We start from the raw sequence: 24147 nt of genomic DNA on the forward strand, positions 1-24147 counted from the left end.
TCACAGGTGAGTGCCCTAACCACTAAGCTAGTGGGTATAAGGATTCCTCTGTTTGTATTGTAAACAGTGCCTAATGGTGCCTAAGTCCTTCGTGAATGTAGTGCCCTCTCCGAACCCAATGCCCATTTTTTTTGACTGAAACTATTGGCAAATTCGTATCAAATTTGCAAATAGTTTGTCAACCCAACACTGCATTTTTTTTTTAAATAAAGTATTAGTCCAAAACATTTCAACCAGCTCTAGTCTTAATTTGATTCTAGTTCTAAAAATAGAGAAGTTCTGAAGTTGATTACTTAGCAGAAAACGTATTGCAACTGATAAAATAACCTCTAAATATTAAACTTAAATGTATTAACCAATTCGACAGCCTCTCCATGATGGCAGCATATGCAAAACTTGTTTGCCAGCCATTTTAGAATGGAAAGAAATTAAGGCCTGGACCACATAAAACATGAGGCTACATAAACGATTTGTAATTCTGTGGGAACTACTTAGTTAAAGGTTCACAAGATGTAAAATACCAGCCTGTTCAGTTGTGAAGAGGCCAAAAGGTGAATAATAGCAAGCCACCTCCAGAATTAACTAGCAGCTGATCTTTACAGAATGCAACAAGTTCAATATTTTTTTTTTGCAATATAAAATGAAGTGGAAAATATTTATTCTAACACAATTTATGAAGAATGAGAAAATTGCATTGCTTCCAGCCATTATTTCTACTGATATAAAATAGTTTAGACCATTCTACAGAACACTGTACCTCTTTTAGACTATTACATTCAGATTCAAGAATTACTATATTGCTAACTTTTGGAAGAACAGGCTTCCATAAATATTTTGTGGAGTACCTCACATTTGGAGACTTGGCATAATTCCAATACCTATCATGACATTTAAGATTCTCTCACATTTGCTGTAATAATGCCTTTATAAAATAGTTGTGCTTTTTTTTTAGTGTTTGATATTTCCCATGCAAAATGCTCACTAAATAATGGAATAATCCTCATGTCCTGAGATTCCAGAGAAGTCCTTTTAAATCAATCTTTATTGTCTTGAGACTTTTGATTTATATTTAAATAAAAATAGTTAAGCAAACGCAACAAGTCAAATAAGTAAGCTTAGAGGGTCATAATTTAAGGATACCCGACCCCCCGTAATGCCCTTGAAGAATGGTAGGTTCAGTTTTCAAAAACTGACTTACATCATTGACAGTCATATTGTCCCTTTTAAAAATTTTACACAATAAGCCTAGTGCCAACATTCCTACACACTATCACTTTAAGTTAACTCCTAATTATGTTCAAACTCCCCTCCTTTTTTCAGTGATACGTATGTTATAGTGGCTAAATTTTAAAGTGAACAAATATGTTCAAAGTCCATCATAATTAAGAAGTATATTGATTCACAAAAATGTTCAAAGTACATTGTAATTTAAAAATATAACAATTTATACACACCCTCTTAACAGGAGCATAATTAGTTTAGTCAACCATACATTTCTTTAGTATTATCATGAGAAGTAGAAAATGAAGAAGCATACCCCCATGACACATCTCTAGCCAAATCCTTCCACACGGCAGCTTACTTAGCATTTACTAAGCCTATCTCCCATTCTTTTCTGATGATAAGCAAGAACAACTTGATCCTACCCTTTGACCTAGGCTGTTAAAACTTAACTGTACTGCACCATTTGGCAAGCCACCCTTCATGTGTGGCTATGGACCTTGATGTCATTATGGCGTATGTAAACTAATTAGACCATGGTTAGTGTTAGATAATGCCTGCCTAGCAAGAAAGAAAGTAGTTTCCACATTAGGTCAGTACATGCAGGCAAACATCAGTTTGTTTGCACTTGTGTGTGTTCTTGGGATTTAATGACTTATTTAATTGTTTGTGAAAAGTGCAATACGCTGTATAAAGGATTCTAGAAACGTAAGGTATTTAGTACCATAGGCCATTTTGATGGTTACCTGACCCATCACTGTCTCTGAGAGCCAAAAGTCCACATCTGTCATTCAGTTTGCATCTTGTATTTTTCGGGTATATTCCCTGCATCATTCTCATTAATGTTATCTAACCTATTTTTAAACTCACTGATCCCTCTTGAAGTTCTTAACAGTTAATACTATCAGTTCTTTCTTTGTCAGCCAACATTGTTAATTAACCAATTCATTTAGTTTGCGCCACACTATACTGAATGTTTTGTTGCTGTCCACTGTACTAAATCTGTTGTATTTGCTGAATTAGAAATTGCTTCCAAGAAGACTGTTTGACTTGTTTTGGCTGATTTTTCATAGACAATGTGGTATTGGACTCTCATACACCATTCTTTAAATGTTAATATATCTACTCTTTCACAAGTAAATGTCGTGAATATTTTGCTTAGGTTAGACATCAGACTGACTAGACAGTAGTTTCCTCGTTTTTCCTTCTAGTGCATTTCTATATTCATTGCAGATTTTCAGTTTTTGTCTGTAGCTTTTAAAAGTCTGGTGTATTTTAAGACAAATTTGATAATAGAGCATGTTTAGTTTTTTCTGGTATTATTGTCATCTCTGTAGTATGGGCTCTTTAATTAGTAATGTTAATAATTTCTCTTCCTGCACAAATTTTTCTAAGTTCCTTATATATCATCTTGAAAACTGATAAAAGATGGCTATTTAAAATATAGGTAAAAAATGTTCATATGCTTCCCTGCCTTTAATTTTTTCCCTCTTAATTCATATATAGAATCCTTTCTGGCAACTGCTCTGACTAGATTTTTTTTCTTTGTAGTGTCTATTACATCTGCAAGCTTTGACAGCTAGTTTTAGTCCCCTTATGTTTTTGGTTTTTATATGTTTTTTTCCCTCTTATTTATTTCACTAACCTTGGAATTGGCCACATGTGTTTTTCAGTCTTAAATAGTTAATAGTAGAATTTAGTTTTGGAGCCTTCCTTTACTGGCACTCTGTTTCTGTGATTATGGAAACTGAGTTAGTTTTACTCTGCTTTATATTTACATTTATTGACAGATGCATTTTCCAACATCTAACTGACCCAATTTTTGTAAAGAATCTTTTTAGTCAACTATCTAAGCAATGACCAGGCCTGATAACAAGGATTTAATTTAGTAAAAATATTAGTGACTTCACTGCAGAATAGATTGCCTGTTTCTAGTGATGCTTCTACCTGAAAGCTCTTAATTGTAGTCTTTGAGAAGAACAGCTTTCTTTCAAACTTTTCTAGTGTTTACTAAAGTGAGTTGCACTGGGAGTAGCCTTGTTCCTGCCATAGGAGAGCTCAAGATTAAAAATAGTATGTGCCCTAAGGTACAGTGTTTGATAAATAGAATGGTGCCACATGATTCCAAAGTAGTTTAAGGTCACATATTTTGCAAGTAAGTCCTTTGACTGACATTGCTCTTAAGGACCAACTAAACTGACTAGCATGCATACGTCTTAGAGACAGGATTATTTTCTTTACAGTTACTGGTTCAGGACCAGTGCTTGGGAAAGATTACTGAATCACTGGGTGCTAGAGATTGTTGAACTAAAATAGCATTCCATGCTGTTTCCTGACCCTTTTCCCATCTCTTTCCAATTATCCTTTTCATGATACTCCTGACTTTCTTTTGATGTGGATGGACAACGTCAGCTCAATCCATAATTCTTTTACAAAAAATTATAAACTAGCAGTTCAAATAAATGTGACATAATATACCTTTTTGAACATTTCATAAAAAAAGGTAATTGCCGTAAGCAAATGTACTATTTTCAGCTAAAGTAGTACAGTAAATTCACATTCCTATTCAAAAGAACACATTCAGTAAATAGCGCAAGATCCTCCTTGTTCTTTTCTTAATGACACTTGCTGTTTTGCCTCTCAAAAGATCACCAAAACAAAGAATACCACTGTTCAGCTCAAGCTGGGAAACCTACTGATTGTTTAACCTTTGGCCCAGTTAGACTTAGTATGCTGCTTAGGAGTGTGCTCAGCGCTTGCTCACAGATCACACTGCGCTCTTCTCTTAATTCAAGAAGTTGAGATTCTAATGTTTAAATGCAGGAAAAACCATTAAGAGACGTCATAACTGAAGTCTATAGAATTGTCTGACTTGTAAATGATGTATCAAAAGGTTAATTATTTATCATTTTTATATAGTTTCATAGAGATGGATGGCTCTTCACTGGACAAATAGAGATTCTCTACAAGAGTTTACAATCTAAGGACCTAAAGCCTGTTGAACTCAATGACCCCATTGACTCAATTAACTTTGATCAGAGCCTAACTTAAGACCTTTAGGTCATGTTCATAATTCTACTGACCAAAGCCAATAGTGTCTGAAATATTCTTTCATATTTATGTAATCAAAGTATCGAGAAGCCCTATTAGGATCGCCACAACACTGTGCAGGCATTATACAAACACACAACGTGAAAACCATAATTCTTGTTACAATCTTAGAAATATCAAAGCAGGTTTTACAAAGATACAATTTTATAAAAGTCTAAATTTACAAGACTGAACTTCCCAATCCTCATATAAAGAACAATAAAGCTATTCAGAAAAAAGTGACTGCTGCCTTTCATGAAGAAGGCTTCACAGACAGAAGAGGTTTAGCTAACAAAATCCAAGTTTACTGGATCCATAAATTAATCTGCTGTCCCACAGTGATTATGACTGGAATACAGTCCATTTCTACCAGGGTAGTATTATCATAGTATTTGAATCAGATCTTCAGTAGATTTTAGATGGCTTTAACTATAAAATTTGAGTCAGTTCCATTTATTCATAAAAGCCTTAACAAAACGCATTGGTTTCATGAGCAAGGATTACAATTTCTAATATGGGGGAGTAAAAACATTGTAATAGTGTCAATATATAGTGGAGCACAACAAAAACCAGGAGTAACCTCTGCTTGCAACATGTTGAAGATTCAAATGTGCAGTGCCTGGTGACTTTCAACTTTCAACTTCCAGGAAAGCAAACTCTTTTTCTTTTTTTTTTTTTAATGACAAACATAAAATTGTCTAAGCCTAGATTTCGAAGCTAGGATATCCCATTTACGTTTTCAATACTGGCTCCCTCTAGCAAGACACTTATCCTCTTTGTGTCTTGGTTTCACCCTCTGTAAAATGGAGATAGTATCATTTTTCAATTCTTCACATCATAAATATGCCAGTCTTCCCTTTGGGAGAAATTTTAAGACTTTATGAAGTACAGAGCTTGAAAAAATTGCCATCTATTAGCCAGAGGGCAGTATGAACAATGTGGATTAACCGTGTGAAGTTACCCAGGGTAATGCCTGTACTAGTCGGCATATTACGGGTTAAGAGCTCAGTGCAAAATTCCTTCTACTTAAAGAAAACAACATTAGAATATCTACAAAATAGAAAGGCAAACTGATGTTTAATCTATATCGGAATAAGTTTCCAGTGCAGTCACCACTATTTGACTTTCCACGTCCCCTTATATTATCTAAGGAATTATATAGAACTATCTAAAGAATATCTAAATGCTCCACAGAGAGGCTAAGACTGGCCACATAAGGAGACAGAAAAATAATTGGAAACCATTTGCCATAAAAACAAAAGGCTGGACATTAACCAGACTTTGCCATATTAAAGAAATAAACCAATTAGAATAAACTGGGTAACATAGGAGGAAAAGAAGACGTTTCAGACATTTATTTTGGTATTCTCCCCCCAAAAAAAAAGAATATTGGGAAGAAATCAGATGATCTTAAACACAAATGTAAACAATTACTTTCAAGGGGATCCCAAGATCTTTATTTTTCAAGAGCTGAAAGATGCTAAAGACTTAAATTACTGGCTGAGTACTTATTTTGTTAATAAACATAATTTTACATCACTGGCAAATAAGTTGAACAACAAGGATTGGGCACAATAAAAAACATGATGTACAAATCTCTGCCGTCAGCCTTACAAGAACAGTTCACATACAAGTGATGGCTCTCGAGGCATAGAACCACTGCTTTTCAGCAGAGTCACTGGAAGAGAGCAAGTTGTCCATTAGCACCTGAGACATAACCATTGATCAATGGCAGAAAGCACTTTAGAATCCACGTAAGGTAACTGTTGTGTTTCTGAAAGTACATAATAGGACAACGGCTGCCTTTTTTTTTTTTTTTTTTTTTTTTTTCCAGTATTAGGGGAGTCACTTGAATAGGAGGGCATCTTTTTTCTGTTCCAAAGCATTTCTTCTACAATTGTACTTGTGATTGATAACATACCACCTCTGTTACCACTCCAAAACTATACTCTGTTTGAAAAATCCATTCCCCAAATAGATATGCTGCCAAAATGAGAAAAAAATTCCAGGAATGTTGTATTCTTCACTTTACCTCTTTGTAATCAATCTGAGGGCCATTTCTGGGCACACCTGTCTTTGCAAAATATTGCAAAACCTATTCCTCCTGATGCATCCGAATGAACCTTTAAATCTGCCTCTATCATCCATTTCTCACTTCAAAAAGACATTCCATTAAACTGATCAAGAAACTGTTCCTCTCCCCCCAAATCTGCCTTTATATCTTCGTTAACCCTTATAAAATGGCTGGACTTTGCTGTTCCCACAGTTGCACCTGACGGACTGGTGCAAAATGCCCTCCATTGAACATCCACTCATAATACAAAGTTAAGATGCCCAGCAACAGTTTGTAGCTCCTGCAGTGTAACCTCCTTTGTTGCTCTAGTCTTGATAATCAATCCCAGAAGTTCCCCAGCTTATTCTGGAGGAGTCTAGATATACCAACCCCCATCTCTAACTCAATCCTGCTATAGGTCAGCTTGGTATAGGGCCCCTGTGTTTTTTCATCGGTACCCCTGCCTGCAAACAAAAAGTCATCCAAATAGTGTATCGCCTGGTGTAAACCAGACTCCTGCACCACTGCCCATTTCTGTAGTGTACTGAATTTTTCAAATAATGAGCTGGAGATGGATAATCACAGTGGAAGTGACTTGTCGAAATAAAACTGGCTCTCAAAACAGAAACCCAACAGGCTAAAATTGGAAGGATGCATTGGCAGTAATAGAAAAACTGACTTGATATCCTATTTTGCCAACAGCCAGCCTTATCGAGGTAAAGCGGGCCCCTTTGTGGCTGCATAGAATATAAATACCTGCCCCATTTCTAGTCAGCAGGAAGGGAAAATGCAATGACCTTGTCTTGACCTGGTCCAAACCACTTCCTGCCCTTCCTGTCCATCCCTATAAATATTCCTCTTCCCCACCTGCTGTCAGGGAACCCTTTTCTTCCAGCTAGCCCCACAAAGACTTACTTGCGTAAAGATTGCAGCGGTCATATTGTTTAAGCGTGGTTCTACTGAAAAATGACTCAAAAACAGGGCTGTCAGTTAATTGCAGTTAACTCAAGCAATTAACTAAAAACAAATGAATTTGATTATAAAAATTAATTGGAATGAATTGCAGTTTTAATTGCACTGTTAATAATAAAATCCTAATTTAAAATAATTATAAATATTTTTGGATGTTCTATGTTTTCCAAATGTATTTATTTCAGTTACAACACAGAATACAAAATGTACAGTGCCCACTTTGTATTATTTTTATTACAAATATTTGCACTGTAAAAAAGGTAAATAAAAGAAATGGTATTGTTTAATTCAACTCATACAAGTACTGTAGTGCAATCTCTTTATCATGAAAGTGCAACTTACAAATGTAGAATTACTTTGTTTTGTTTTTAGTGCAATAATATAAAAAAATGTAAAACTTTAGAGCCTACAAGTACATTCAATGCTAAATCTTGTTCAGTCAATCGCTAAGACAAACTAGTTTGTTTACATTTATGGGGGCTAATGCTTCCCGCTACTTATTTAGAATGTCACCTGAAAGTGAGAAGAGGTGTTTGCATAGTACTGTTGTAGCCAGCGGTGCAAGGTATTTATATACCAGATACTCTAAACATCCGTATGCCCCTTCATGCTTCGACTTGTAGTTTTTCTTTTTTTACAGAGAAAATATTTGTAATCAAAAATAATAATATGAAGTGAGCATTTTACAGTTTGTATTCCACATTGTAATTGAAATAAATATATTTGAAAATGTAGAAAAACATCCAAAAATAATTATAATTAATTTAAACTGGTATCTTGTTGTTTAACAGTGCAATTAAAACTGTGATTAATTGCAATTTTTTGAATCTCGTGATTAATCTTGATTGATATTTTTAATTGTTTGACAACCATGTTCAAAACTGTGGAAGCTTTACATTCATATTGCCTCACTGATTTCCATGTCATGTGTGCTCAGTTCAGAAATAAATCACCAGCCCAACAACCTCATGCTGCTCTCTGACCTTCACGTTTGTTTCTATCTCATGCATCACCAGCAACAGAATATCCGCAAGCCAAATTATGCTCTGTTTTACCTATGCATCCAAAATAATTATTTGTTGCATTTAACGTATACACGAATTGCCTTAAGTAGCTGATACATTTTCAGCTAACTGTGCTCTTATCTTTAACATTCATTCAGTAATTTGGCCTTTATCATGCTGGATGTCAGCTGCCACAGGAAGTTTTGACACAAGTTTCATTAAACCCATTGTCTGTACATCCTAACAGAGTTGGCATGTATCCTGTTTGCCACTTTATTCTTCCTCTGGCACTCATCTCATGAAATCAATCAAGTAAAAAGTCAATACATTCTGTTGAGCAGGTTCAGAAGCTGAGGGATGGAAATCTTGGAAAGAAAACCTTCTCTCTAGCTGCTTTCCCCCAATCTGTTGACCACTTCTGCATTTAAAGGGATACTGAGTAACAGCCGTGTTAGTCTGTATTCGCAAAAAGAAAAGGAGTACTTGTGGCACCTTAGAGACTAACCAGTTTATTTGAGCATAAGCTTTCGTGAGCTACAGCTCACTTCATTGGATGCTGTAGCTCATGAAAGCTTATGCTCAAATAAATTGGTTAGTCTCTAAGGTGCCACAAGTACTCCTTTTCTTTTTAAAGGGATACTGTGAATCAAATTTGGTCCAAAAATTAGATTGGATTTTAAAAAAATGCAATAAGACCTATATAAATGATTCCGTATGTTTTAAATTATAAGGGAAGTGATTATTTTTTACACCAGAGGTTCCCCTTTGGTGTTTGCAAACCAAACGTAACTGCACTGAGAACTTGAACATGAAACTGATGTCATTGATGTGCAATGTCCAAGATGAGCGTTCCAGAAAGTAAACAGCATAAATAAATAAAAGTAAACTGTATGTTTCAAACTCCAGTTTATAGGCATCTAAATTGATACTGAAAATTAGGGCCTGATCCTGTCAGGAATTGAGCTCCCTCAACTTCCGTTACCTTCAATGAGAGTTGAGGGCATTCAGTGTCTTGCAGGTCTGAACTCAGTTAAAGAAATTTGTTTCCAGCATCCGATTTTAAGCTGATGGTTGTTAGTTACATATTTGTTGTGTATTTTTTATTATATTTTTTATAAGAAATTTGTTATTGTATTAGGATAACTTATACCTGTATAATTACAGTAGATATTTTTTATTAATCCATAACATCTGAATTTATATCTATTTCATGCTACTTATTTTGGTCGCACACATTCTCCATGTTGAATATTCTAATGAATTCTTGTTTGTCTACAGAGAGATTAGGATCGTATATATAAAACAAAGCTAATAACATTACCATAAAACCAAATAAAGTGAATCAACATACCTCAATACAAAGCAAAAATATAAGAAGATATATGGGGAAAGAGGCATCGTTTTGCATTACATTAGTTTATTAAAATGATAGATTACTGGGTTGTTTGTTAAAATGTCAGATGTTTTTTATTTGTGTATGAGATTACTGTAGTGAAACTCCTTTTTATAGTACATTTTCTTACTTGTTTTTAACAGTCTTTTTATTTATTTTTTATAGGGCATTCAGAAGTTGGCTAGTCAATACTTAAAGAAGGATTGGCCTGGAATAAAAACAGATGAGCGAAGTGACTATAGGTAATTTAACAATTGGGTCTTTTTAAATAGCTGTACTTACATTGCTAATTTGTGTAATTATTCTACATAACAATGAAGAACCCTTTCTTCTGTAACTGAAATTAATGTTCTTAGAGTGCTTGCTCATGTCGATTCCATTGTAGGTGTGCACGTGCCCACGTGCGCGGTCGTCAGAGATTTTTGCCTTAGCGGTATCCATAGGGCCAGCTGTGGTGCCCTCTTGAGTGCTGTGCTCATGCATTGCTATATCAGGCACTCCTGGCCCTACATGCTCTCAGTTCTTTCTTTCCGTCTGTGATGGTTAGTCAGAGTGCCTTTCCTTGCATAGCAAGGGGTAGCGGTGGCTAGCGGTTTCGTCTCTTCTGACTTCAAGCCTAGGGCTTTGTAAATAGTTGTTTATAGTAGTTAGTGTTAAGTAGTTTTTAAGAGTCAGAAGTTAGAGTCCCAGTGGGGACTTCATCCCAGGTGGGGCATGCCCTGGGTCTGGGGTTTAAGCCCTGTGCGAACTGTAACAGGCCTATGCCTGTAAGTGACCCCCCATAGCGGCTGCCCCAAGTGCTTGTGGGAATCACATGTGAAGAACAAGTGTCATATTTGTAAACATTTTTGACCCAGGACTTAGAAGGAGCAGGATATTCGTTTGCGGGCTCTCCTCATGGAGGCTGCCCTTCATCTGACTTCCGAGCCATCCTACCAAGACTTGCCTAGTACCTCGCTCTCGGTGCACAGCACAACCCCGTCACTGGGCTCCGCCCAGCATCGCTCCCCATCACCAATGCCCAGAAGAAAAAGGAAGAAGCATGGCTGCCCGGCACTGGGCAAGAAAGGCCATGGGGGCCTGGTTCGGGCTACCCTGCCACACTGGAGCCATGCGGATGTGCCTCTCCAGTTGGGGCCCTTAGCCCCTTAAAGGATCCGCCACTGACTCCCAGGAGCAGTAGGGGACACACACTTCTGGTGGCATTGATGCCTTCTCAAGCTCCCCCCGGCGCTGAGAGAATACAGGCCTCTGCCCGCATGTGCTGCAGGAAGCAGCAAAGGTTCCCTGCGAGGGCAAGCCAGCCGCTAAGAGTGTCCGACTCTGTAAAGCAGTCCATACATTAACAGTGTTTTATAAATGATTAGTAGCAGTAAAAGTAAAATATTCCTGTCTCCCTTTTTCCCTTTCTCACCATCTTTTAATGTTTGTTTGTTTGTAGGAGCATGTATCCAGTTTGGAAATCATTTCTAGAAGGCACAATGCAGGTGGCCCAATCCCGGCTCACTATCTGTGAAAACTACAAAAACCTAATTTCTGAACCTGCCAGGACAGTCAAGTGCTTTAAGGAACAACAGTTAAAAAAGGTATTTTCTCTCTTTTTTTTTTTTTTCTTTGTTGGGAGTTGTTGCTTTTACAAGTGTGTTGTTCAGGACTAGTAGGGATTGTAGGGCAGTAGAAATATTTCTAAAGAATCTGTATTCCTGTTTCTGCCTGTTCAGCTGCATTCCTTTGTAGAAGTTAAATCATGAGTGTATATTGAACCAGTTGTTCATAATAATGAACTAAATATTCCAGACTGAAGTTTTTTTTAATGGACTTGAGGGTCAATTAAAGAGGGTCAAAAACTCCTTTGCAAATCTAATTTCATGCTTTGGCAATCAGACTGAATTGATCCAGTGGTGACACAAAAATAGAAAAAGTAGCCCTGCTTTGGAAGTGGCGTTGACTTTTCCCAGATGCGTTTTCAGTAGAATAGGCTCTGACTTTAAGCTGCAGTGCATTTTAAACCCGGGGGAGTGGCGCATGCTGCCACTAAAGATGTTGTGGAAGTGGAGAAGACTCGGTCACATCCTGTAAAAGTTGGTACAAGAGGCAGTCTCATGCATTAATCCGTACCGAAAAATTCTTACAGTTAAGAGAGAAAGTAAGTTGACTTTCATTTTAAAATGTTTTATTACTTACTACACCGATATAATGAGATTCCAGGAATGTCACTGTGTCACTCTGAAGCCTAAAATGTCTGTAAAGTAAGAGTGATGTGATGGAAACAGCTACAAGCATGGTTGCAAGCTCTTTTTTGTTTAGAATATCACCAGGTTCAATCATCGCTGGGTTTCACAGTCTGTTACCATCCAGTTTTTATGTTATCAACCATTTTTGTCTTTTTTACACACAGGACTTTACAAATTACACCCAGGCAACGCACAGGCTTTCAGCTAGTTATTTTAAAGTGATCTACACCTTAACATGTGCAGTGAGAACAGTTCAGTATTCAGTATATTTTTAATCAAACCTTATGTGGAATCAGCTTTTATAGAATGTCTTTTTAAATACAGGGCTTCTTGGTTATGTAAGCTGAATAGTTTTCATGTTCTAATGAGCTATGTATTATGAAGAGAAGTTAATTATGTATCTCAGTGACGTTTGGGACGAGCGCAGTTGTAATTTGAGGACTGCTAAAATGAAGTTTTAAAGAGGGAGCACAGAGTATAAATATCAGCATAGGAATGAGGAATTTGTGTCTAGAAGTTACCAAAAATGTTACCTGCGGATGCGCTCTATATAAGATAGGCCAAAGGCTGGGGGGGAGGGGGGGGCAGGAGGTCAAGTGGAGGGTGTGCTGTTTGAACACATACAGCAACTGTCTAAAAAACTGCTTGTGGTTCAAAATGTTTAGTCTGCCATTTAACAAGAATGTTGCTCATTTAGTGGGGACTACAGGTAAATTCTTTATTTACATTGTACCCAGAGTTTGATCATATGGTGTTTGTCATGTTTAATTTGGAGTACTCCAGAGCCTGTATCTTTCTCTCTCCATTAAAGAAGTGAGAGTTGTAGTGTTCTTAGCTGAAATGAGCTGACATCCCATGTTGTAACTTTTCAGATGTGCAGGGTATAAACTTATGTATGTCTCATCATAAGCTCAGTTGCCAATTCCTTGAGATATTATTGTAGTGGTCCACCCACTATGTAAGACATTGATTTTTAAGGAGCTCAAACTCTCTCATTGCATGTGTGTATTTTTCTGTGGAGTTTTCCAACAAATATTATGGTAATTTCTTATGTTTTAATTAGTTTGGTAAATGGCTCCTGCTACTGCTTCCTTAAATACTGGAAGTTCAGGGAGTTTATGAATCAATGGCAGAGGTAGGAAAGGAGGTCTTTATTTTATTTTAAAAGTTTGTAGTAGTATTTTTAAGAGTTCCCTTTGTCTATCACTTCTTCCTCACCATTCGTCCTTAAGCCATGATAACTGTTCTTCTCGCTCCCTCTGGAATTTATTCACCACTTCTGAATTAGTGGGACAAGTCCTTGGAGGAACGATGCAGACCTTCCAGTCTGAGCTAGCCTGGGATCATTGTACTTTTTGTATCGCTCAGAATAATCATCTACTATGGAGCATAATTAAATATTTTCGTAACAAAATTAATGTTTTAAACAGTGCAAGTGAGAGTAAAGTACAGCATAATTTGCTGGGAGCCAATTGTTTTCTTGGATTTCCAAACAGAGTTAAACACACAGTTGTTCTTATGATATTTCTGACTTCTGTCCTGGTTAAAAAGACTAGTGAATTTCAAACCTGGAGCAGGTAAAGCACTTCTGATACCATACTGGAAGGCATCAAAGTAAACTTCAGCTTGAAACAGTGACACTTGAGATGCTGTCTTGTCTACCACATATTTTCTCCCAAGCTTCTACCTCCTTGATAATGGGGCCCTCAACAAGAAACTTCACCTCAGCTTTTTCTGGGTCCTGATCATGCTAAATTAGGGCAACTGCAGGCAACTTCAAATAAAAGTTTGTAAAGTTTAATAGTTAGAAGGTTAGATGCAGGAGTCTCAAAGACATATAGGTAGAGGTAAAAATCATTGATACAGAGAAAATGAAACAAAAACGCACATCTCTTCCCAAATGTAAACACAGTTTTTGCATGTTTGAATTAGTCTATAACTAGAGGAAATCATATTGTATCTAGTGAGGATAGAGTTAGTTACATTGGCTTCATTAAACCTCCAGAAGAGGCAGTTTGAGATGCTGATTAAGTACCTTTGCCTTTTTGTTTTTCAGTTCCTCTGAGATTACATAATATTACAGTGTCAGATTTTAACTTAGATAAAGTCATTTTTCATTACTCTTCAAAGATTTTCTCTAGATTTCTGGGCAGTAAAGTTCAAATACATATTAAAATCAAACAATTTTTTAAAAGTATACAACTCCCCGCCTCCCCGCCCCCCGCAAAAAACCACACCCAAACCAAACAAATGCTTCTGGAGTTCTTTCTCCTGTGAAGTTTTTACTCTTCAGCAATAAAGGCCCCTTACACATTCTACTTCATTTTATTTTTATATGTATCTATATAGGTATAAACATGGTCAAGTCTTACATATTTGCATTTTGATTTAAATATTTTAAAGAAAAACTGCCTATGTAAGGGTCTAGTCACCTTAACCCTAATCATTATTGCAATAAAATCCCAGTAGTCTAAAATAATCATTCAGACGTTGTGCCAGCCAGCCACCTACAAAAGTTCCTCCTCCTCCCTTTCATCATACTGGGGTGTCCGCCCTCAGCGCTCTCCATAAATTCTATCAATCTTATATTAAGTCCTGTACTTCATTGGTCTGCTCATTTGAGGTGATAATTTTAATCTGAACAGACTAGATTTTCATTTCCGCTAGCCAGAAGGAAATCTCAGGTTATTAGTGGGAGAACAGGTTTCTGTTAAGAAGGGATAAATTAAAAATCCCTTGCTAGGCACTTGAATTCTCCGCAGATTTTGAGGAGAGAATTGTACATATCCTGGGATTTTTGTTGCTGTTGGATATTTTCTCTTGAACTGATAGAACTTTTTCCTTACACCCATATTCAGTGCAGATTTCAACCAGAAAGGAAGTTGAGTTTAAAAACTGCCAGTACTGAGAGGAGGGTGGTATAATTTGATGAAAGTTTATACTAAGATACGTGACATTTTAACATGTAATAACTGCAGATCTTGAAAGCTGTAACAAGTAACTGTTACAGGTGACAGGCAATAGATTTTGTTTTTTTTAAATGGTTGACTGTTCTGCCTTTAACAATATGTAACTAAAGTATGATGATTATAAAGGCTGATTATAAAGGAAAGAACATGGGTTTACAAAACAGCCTATTGGTAATTAGTATAGTGACAAAGGAAATGTAGAAAGCATTTGAATGCAATAATGAGTCTTAGAAAAATACATTTTTAAGATTGTCCTACTGTGGCATCAAAACTTTAATTCAGATATTAATGTTCTAACAGGTTTTTCCGCATTCAAAGGACAAGTCAGAATGTTTGCATATAAATGAGAAGATGCATAATGCTTTACTATAATAGGGTTGTTCATATAGGGTCTGATCCAAAGTCTGTTGAAACCAGTGAAAAGACTCTGAGATATCAGTGGACTTGAACCCACATACTGTAATATTTGTGTGCAAATCTTGCGTACTCGAAGTTGAACAGGTAGTTTAAACAAAAATAAAAACATGGATTTATTATGTTATGAAGCAGGATATAATTCTGGGCATTGATGTCTTCTAAGTTATTTCTGGGGCAGTATGTGTTTTCTCCCATTGAACAATTTCATTGCTATTCGTGCTGTTTTCCACACACTGTTTTCTGTCAGATTAAAATGTACATTATCAATGCTGATTATATTCTTATATTTTATCCATGCAAACAGATGAAATTTTTATTTCACCTCTCCATGAAAAGCTATGAATTTTAAGCTTGAGGTATAAAGAAAATTGCCTTTGTGCTTGACTCTAATTTCTGATTTAACCCTACACATTGGAAAGCTCTTAACATGCAGCTTGGAACAGAAAAAAACAACCACATTTAAAATAGTATTTAACAATTCAGAATTAATCCATTGTATTTCTTTCTTGGATTCAAAGAGAGTATATTTTTTTCTCTTTGGGGGAAAAGGAAAGAGATTCTCAAATTTTGCAGGTATTCTACTAGTATGATTTTTTTTGCTAACTTTTTGAAAGCAAGTTATTTCACTGTGTTCTGTCAAGTAGACTGATACTTGCACCCATCACGTATTCTGTAATGGCTTTTGTTGTAAAAATATTTTCTATACTGCAGTGCATGGTTTTAAATGAATGTTGGTTGAGTTGGGAACAAGAATGTATAGTAGGAGTATGAAATGCCTTTGTGACCTTTTAAAAATTAAGATGGAATAGAATAGTTGCATTAATTTACAGTTCTTAGTGCTACCTTTGGTGCTTATCCTCAATGTTAGAAATGATAGAGGATCGCTTAAGCTACAGAAGTACAAGTGTAGTGATGCTTATTTGCTTGAAGTCACTAGTCTCTAAGTAATTTTCCATATCCCTTCTGGCTGAAGTACCTTTGGCATTTCCATATTGCATCTAGGTTACTGCAACTACTTTCCCCATTAAGAGCTTTCAAATCTTGTAAGTATAACATTTTAAACAGAGAGACAAGGTGGGTGAGGTATGTAATGTCTTTTATTGGACTAACTTCTGTTGGTGAGAGAGACAAGCTTTCGCGCTTATACAGAGCTCTTTAGGTTTTCAGAGATAAGCTTTTGAGCTCTGTGTGAGCTTGAAAACTTGTCACTCTCACCAACAGACGTTGGTCGAGTAAAAGATATTACCTCACCCACCTTGTCTCTCTAGTATCCTGGGACCAATGTGGCTACAACAACACTGCATATTTTAAACATTGTGAGTTAAATAGTTGCTGATTTTTTTTAAAGAGCAATTGAGATAAAAAGATGTTGATTCTTTGGTTTGGTTTATTTTAAAAGGTGGACTGAATCTATAGTTAACCTAGAAGAACTTATAGAGCATATGGATCTGTGCAAGATTTATTGAACAATAATAGTACAATGATATTAATTCTATTATAAGCTTGTTTGTTGTATTCTGTTTTGCAGTGTGTAGACCAGTTGACAAAGATCCAGGCTGAATTACAAGAGACAGTAAAAGATTTAGCTAAGAGCAAGAAGAAGTACTTTGAGACTGAACAGATGGCTCATGCAGTGCGGGAAAAAGCTGATATTGAGGCCAAGTATGTACTTATAATAGCAACTCTATAATTAATTATGTGTGTGTAAATATCGTATTTGTCTTAATCATTACGCTCAGTTTTGTTGTAAGAGCAGGATACTAGCTCTGAATAAGCTTGTGTTGAGGTTTGCCTTACTTTGCTTTCATACATCCTTTTGATCAAGCATGCATCTTGCCTCACAGTTGAGTATTGTTCGGGAAGTGTTGTTTTGCTTTTATGAGGTTATATCTTTGAGGCTGTAGCTTTTGAATACCTCTTGTCCTGTGGAGGTAATCTTACCCTTCCTTTCACTAAAACACATAACTTGCATGTTTCCATTTTGGGCTTTGGCCTGTATTTTTCACTGCCTGTTGCAATTTTATCACTTTTTTTTTTTTTAAACATCCCTCAAACTTGTTCGCCAAGAATGGCAAAGTTGTGTACATGGCATCTTTAAAAAGAAAGTAATTACCTGTTATGCATTTTTTATAAGGTAATGTAAAAGGATGCCCACTCACTTCTCCTTAAAGTTTGAAGTATTTTCTTTTATTATTTTTCATTTTTAAGAAAAAGTTATTTAGAAAAAAATGTTCTTCAGGGAGCTCTTTCCACACAATTCAGGAACTGGAAAGTTCTGGAGGTGGTGACATACAACTGGCTGGAGGGGGTGGGAATATCATACGCTATCCACCCACTTCCTCAAAAGATCAAAGGTTGAGCTAGGGGAATTTGGCCCAGTCTCACATTGGTATTGTAAAGATTAAAATGACAGACTATCATATGGTATGCAGAAGGCCTGCTTCTGCAGGCAGATAAAATCCATTTTGCATTAGATTTGTACAAATAGTTGGCCTTGTGTATACAGTGCTGTTTTCCTCCAGTTTCTTAAATGAGCATTTTATGAAGGCTGGGAGTATAACATAAACACTATCAAATTCTAGATATCCTTTTTATACTAGAATTTACTGACATAAGTTTTCAGCTTTTCGTGTGCACATTTTGTTTTCTAATTGGAACTAGAAAGTTATCCAAAATATTGGTGGTTTGAGGGTTTTGGAAAGCTAAGTTTGGATGAATGTTATAAACAACTAAATGTTATAATGAATGTTATAAACAGCTTTATGCAATTAGTCAACTAAAAATCAAGTGTAAATCTTAGAAAAAGCAGGAAAAATGTAAAATATTTTATTTACCACAAGTAAGGGATTGTATCCTTCTCCATTTATAAATCTTACAGAAAAAAACACAGCTTGGGACAATCTAATTCACCTGGGAGTTCAGAGATGGTGCTAACTAATGTGGATACCTTTTGCAACACATTAATTTAAAAAAATAAAAATAAGAGTAACAGTACCAGAAATAAGAATAACAGTACCAACTATTAATCACTTTCAAATTGTGGGCAGTAAAAGGGCATAGTTAGAGAGCCCTCCATGAATCCAAGAATTCTTATGTTTGTGGGAAGCCCAACAGGGCTTTAATGAAGCCTGAGGCAATCTTAATTTTTTCACAGAAATCTCTCCTTAATGTAGAGTTCCCCTTGAGAGGGATTCCAGAGACCAGGGTGGGTGGAGGAAGCCAGGCTACAGCCATGTTGCCAGAGAGCTGGAAGGAGCTCCAGGGGCCCTGAAGTTGCTGTGGAAGCAGAGGGCATTCAAATTGAATGGGCAGGTCTCAATCAGATCTCCCTGGATCCTGGAGGCCAATTACATGCTCTTTCAATAGGGAGCCCAATACTCTTTGTAGAGCTTTCCTTCTCCTGCCCCCTACTTGGGGACAGGCCCGCCGACAGCAATTCCACGCCCCAGGGCCTTCCCTCAGGGGACATGGGGCTTGGGGTGGAAGTGACGAATTCGTCACTTCTGGGACCAACCGTGCTGACCAATCGCAACTGGCTGACGGAGGCCCCCAAAGCACGAGGCCTGGAGCGGTTACCTCGATTCTCCGTGCCCTAGGGACGGTTCTGCCCAGGGCAGAACAGTCAATGGGCCCCCTAGAAAGGTCCTTCTGACATTTGGGCAGTGCTGCACCTGTGCTGGCTGGTGCCCAGCGAGCTGCTGCACCTGAGCTGCTGAGCACGATCTTCCGGCATGGCCAGGGCTGCCACATGCCCGCCTGGCTGCCTTCACTGCTGCCGGAACCCCCCTCACACGCCTAGGAGCCCTGCGGCCCGCCCGGGGCTCCTGGCCCCTTTTAAATTGCCTGGACCCTTAGGCAGTTGCGCCCTTTGCCCCCCCCCCCACCCATCCCCATCGGCAGGCCTGCTCGGGGTGGGAGGGGTCTACGTGGCCTCGATTGGCAGCTCAGAATAGAACAGCTATTGTGTCTTGGGGATGGAGGTCTTCTTAAAACAAGTATAGAAGCTACCAGTCATTGAGGAATCCTTTTTCTTACTCTTCTGTCCTCCACCTGACACACCAAACAGTCAATATATGCCCATTGGCTTTTTGTGGTAACATTGCATCACAGTAGTTGCCAGCTTCTTTAGAATAGACTTAGGCCAGGTATAAACTAATATAGCTATATCTGCAAACCCTCCTAGTATACACAACACTTACCTTGAAAAAATTGCTTTTGCCAGTATAGCTTATCCTGTTTTACTTTAAAGCAAAAGCCCTCTTATGCTGCCACAACCTTATATACTCTAGGGCTTTTGCCAATATTGTAACATAATTAAAAAAATTCTAGCCATCATTACTATCCCCGCTAAAGTTTCTAATGTAGACCCAGTTTCTAATATAGACTTAGTGGGAAAACTGTACTGAAGTTAAATGAGAGTAGTGAAGGTACTTATCAATAGGGATGGTATGGTTATATATCATATCATCAGAATCAAATGTAGCTAAAGTTGGTGTTTTATCAGTTTTACGTATGAAATTTTAGAAAGCTTTTTAAAAAATTGAACAAAGTTATTTTAATCAGGAATAATTTTGTCCATGGAAGGATGCTCCAGTCCCACCCAAAAAGAATGTGTAATGTTCTCTTTATGTACAACAGTTATTTAGGGCTGTTGTTATTTACTCCATTTCAAATGCCATCTTCTTGGGTGGTATTTATGGATGCTTGTTGCTCATAAAGTGAGATAAAACACAAGGTAAAATTTACAGTTATTGGATAATGTTTTATTTCTGAGAACATTGGTTGTTTTGACCTCTTCAGGGTTAATATGTTTTCAGAAAGCTTAGCTATCATCTGATTTAAAGCATTAGTTCATAGTGTCTGTTTCACAATTTTTTTTCTCCCTGTAGTATAAACAGAATAATGTTTCAGAATTCAAGTGTTCATGATTTTAGTTAAGTTTTCCTTCATACCTCATTGCAAATAAGCCTGATGTTCTTAAGATGCTTGTATGGGTTCTGGCATTTTTTTTAAATGATTAACCTGGAAAAAACAAACAAACTGATTCCTACCCTCTGATCAAAGTTTCAAAATTAGTCTAACATCTGCTTTAAAAAAATTCTTTGTGGGCAGACCTCACTCAACCTTACCTGAATTGATTGCTGGTGATTTTACATTGCTACCCCATTAGAAAGCAAGTAGCTCAAGTTTGCAACCCTGGCTATCAAATGGAAGACTTTCAAATAGCCAATAAGCAACAAACAACAAAAGAACTTGGAGAGTTCCTGTTGCAACCAGAGCTTTCTGCCGTGTTGTATTTAATCATTGTTTGAAAATTAGTGTAAGACTGAGCAAAACATTTCAGAATATGCAGTGAAGATAGCTGATTATGCAAATGAGCTTGTTCAATGTGTGTAACCACTTCCTAAAACCCTTAATTTTTACTCTTGAATATAAAAATAAAATGTTTAGCCTAAAAAATTGCTATTGAATTATTTTACTGCATTTATTTAACCCCAAAGGAAACCTCCCCCTTATCAGATAGCCTATTTATGTCCCTATCTGTCCCAGAGACAACTTCTGATATTAATCTATTCTATTGACTTTTAATACAGGTCCAAGCTTAGTCTTTTTCAGTCAAGGATAAGCTTACAGAAGGCAAGTGTAAAGGTGAGTTTAAAAATAAATTATCTACTCACTAAAACTATAGTAAAGCATTATGACAGGTTTCAGAGTAACAGCCGTGTTAGTCTGTATTCGCAGAAAGAAAAGGAGTACTTGTGGCACCTTAGAGACTAACCAATTTATTTGAGCATGAGCTTTCGTGAGCTACAGCTCACTTCATTATGTCACTTTCATGGGACACATAACTAATGTTATCTTGAAATCTAGAAAGGCCTCATGTTTTATCAGGCATACTGTCTTTAAAACGACTGACCAGTTGGTACAGAATGTTTCCCCATAATCAAGTACAAGCACATTATGGATCTGTTCAGCCATTCACAAATTTGTGCTGGAATTTTGCCTAATGAAAATTGTATAAAGTATATGTACAAATAATAGAAATATTCTTCAAAGCAGCAACAAATATAACAACCCATCTAAAGCCATATATATTTTAATGCTTTGTTCATAGTATAAAAGTACAAAATCAGCTGCCTTATATTTGATTTCCTTTTTTTAAAATATAGTTAAAAGCACGACGGTCCGAGTGTAATTCAAAGGCTACCCATGCAAGGAATGACTACCTTCTCACTTTAGCAGCTGCTAATGCACACCAGGATCGCTACTATCAGACAGACTTAGTGAACATTATGAAGGTAAGGGAGCTAATGTAGTTTGATTTTCATTATCGGGGTGGGGATGAGGATTCATGAGATACAAATATTGTTTTCATGAAATACATATGTTGACATCCATGTACTTTTATCCAAATATATCAGGGTAGGTCACAATATTAACCCTCCTCTATGTTCCTGATCACCATCAACCCCAAAATAAGAGAATTTGGTAACGCCCTTTCCATTCCCCTAGTCTCTCTGGAGACTGGTAAACAGAAGCTACTAGAGTTAGACATTTTAAATCATCAGGTCCAGATAACTTGCATCCAAGAGTTTTAAAAGAGCTGGCGGAGGAGTTTGCTGAATGATTAATGTTAATTTTCAAAAAGTTGCGGAGCACTGCGTACGTTCCAGAAGACTGGAAGAAATCTAGTGTTGTGCCAATATTTAAAAAGGGTAAACAGGATAACCTGGTAATTATAGGCCTGTCAGTCTGATATTAATCCCTGGCAAGATAATGGAGTGGCTGATATGGAACTCAATTAAAAAAGAATTAAATGAGGGTAATATAATTAATGCCAATCAACATGGCTTTATGGAAAATAGATCCTGTCAAAGTAAATTGATACCTCTTTGATAAGATTATAAATTTGGTTGATAAAGGTAATAGTGTTGTTGTAATATTCTTAAACTTCTGTCAGGCATTTGACTTGGTACTACATGATATTTTTATTAATAAACTAAAACTATATAAAATTAACAAAGCACACATAAAATTGATTAAAAACTGGCTAGCTGACAGGTCTCAAAATGTAAGAGAAAATGGAAAATCATTATTGATCTGGTGTGTTTCCAGTGTTATCAGTGAATGGAAGAAAACAAAATCATCACTGATAAAAATTGGGAAAGTGGTAAATAATGAAGAGGGCAGGTTACTGATTCAGAGCATCCTGGATCGCTTGGTATATATCTAGGAACAAAGAATATAGACTATACTTATAGAATAGGGGCTTCTATTCTGGGAAGCAGTGACTCTGAAACAAAGATTTGGGGGTGGTGATGGATTATCAACTAAATACTAGCTGTCAGTGTGACTCTGTGGCCAAACAAGCTAATGCAATCCTGGGATGCATAAACAGAGTCTCTGTTTGACACTGTTGCGACTAGTTCTAGAATACTGTGTCCAGTTCTGGTATCCACAAATTCAAGAAGGATGTTGATAAATTGAAAGGATTCAGAGCAGAGAAGTAAGAATGATTAAAAGATTAGAAAGTATGCCTTATAGTGATAGACTCAAAGAGCTCAATCTATTTAGTTTAACAAAGATAATATTAAGGGATGAATTGTTTACAGTCTGTAAGTATCTACATGGGGAACAAATATTTAATAATGAACTCTTCAGTCCAGCAGAGAAAAGTATAACACATCTGGAAATGTGTTATATCTGGAAATAAGGGGCACATGGTGTATTCTCCATCACTGATGATTTTTAAATCAAGATCGGATTTTTTTAAAAGATCATAGAATCATAGAAATGGAAGGGACCTCGAGAGGTCATGTAGTCCAGTCCCCTGCACTCAGGACAGGACTCAGTATTATCTAGACCATTCCTCACAGGTGTTTGTCCAACCTGCTCTTAAAAATCTGCAATGACAGAGATTCCACAACCTCACTAGGCAATTTATTCCAGTGCTTAACCACTCTGACAGTTAGGAAGTTTTTCCTAATGTCCAACCTAAACCGCCTTTGCTGCAATTTAAGCCCGTCGCTTTTTGTCCAATCCTCAGAGGTTAGAGATATGCTCGAGCAATTATTTTGGGGAAGTTCTATGGCCTGTGTTACACAGGAGGTCAGACTAGATTATCACAATGGTCCCTTCTGGCCTCAATCTATGAATCTATAATTTTTTTCCTTTCCTAGCTAAGTTTCCAATCTCCATTGCTATGGGACGTAATGTTCATAGTTTGCTTTTAAAAGGGTACCTCTTGGATATGACAGTAATAAAAAAAATTGGCAGGTATTTATCTTTTACGAAAACATTAATGATTAGACCTTTGTTGTCTCAAGTGGAAATTAAACACATATGGTCTATTAGACATCCAGGAAAAGCTACCAGAGTAAACACACCTGTGGGCTATGTCACAAATATCAACACTCTCCAACAGGCACACCAAGTACATCCAGATTTGAGAACTGACCTGATGACACAAAATAACATGAAACATTACTAATCCTATGTAATCTAAAATATTATCCATGTTCTATTTTGTATGCTTCAACTACTAGTATATTGTCTGTATGAATTTAACAAATGGCATTTTTGTACACTTTGTTTATTTGGGGAAAGTTTAATCTTCAGATTTAAAAAAAAAACGCACAAAAATTCAAAACACTTAACTGAGCCATCTATTGTTTCTTTTTTAAAGTAGGGCTTCTAAGAGTGGGGAAAACTCACTAGTTGGCCATCCTCATTCTATTGTGAGTTTTTTAAATGCAAAGGGTCTTATATGCTCTTTTTCTAGCAGAGATATTTT

The 24147-nt window shown here is 36.7% G+C and overlaps 1 protein-coding gene across 3 annotated transcripts in view; it reads left to right on the forward strand.

Annotated features, from left to right (window-relative positions):
* Positions 1-24147, forward strand: part of FCHSD2 (FCH and double SH3 domains 2) — a 221045-nt gene that overhangs the window by 111798 nt on the left and 85100 nt on the right. For all 3 annotated transcript variants that reach the window (XM_077840751.1, XM_077840679.1, XM_077840803.1), the window contains exons 4-8: positions 9899-9975; positions 11175-11319; positions 16882-17015; positions 20948-21002; positions 21524-21652. In XM_077840751.1, the coding sequence (XP_077696877.1) occupies positions 9899-9975; positions 11175-11319; positions 16882-17015; positions 20948-21002; positions 21524-21652 (540 nt within the window). The remainder of the gene's footprint in view (positions 1-9898; positions 9976-11174; positions 11320-16881; positions 17016-20947; positions 21003-21523; positions 21653-24147) is intronic.

This window comes from Eretmochelys imbricata, chromosome 1 (genome assembly GCF_965152235.1).
Source record: "Eretmochelys imbricata isolate rEreImb1 chromosome 1, rEreImb1.hap1, whole genome shotgun sequence".
Classification (NCBI taxonomy): domain Eukaryota; kingdom Metazoa; phylum Chordata; order Testudines; family Cheloniidae; genus Eretmochelys; species Eretmochelys imbricata.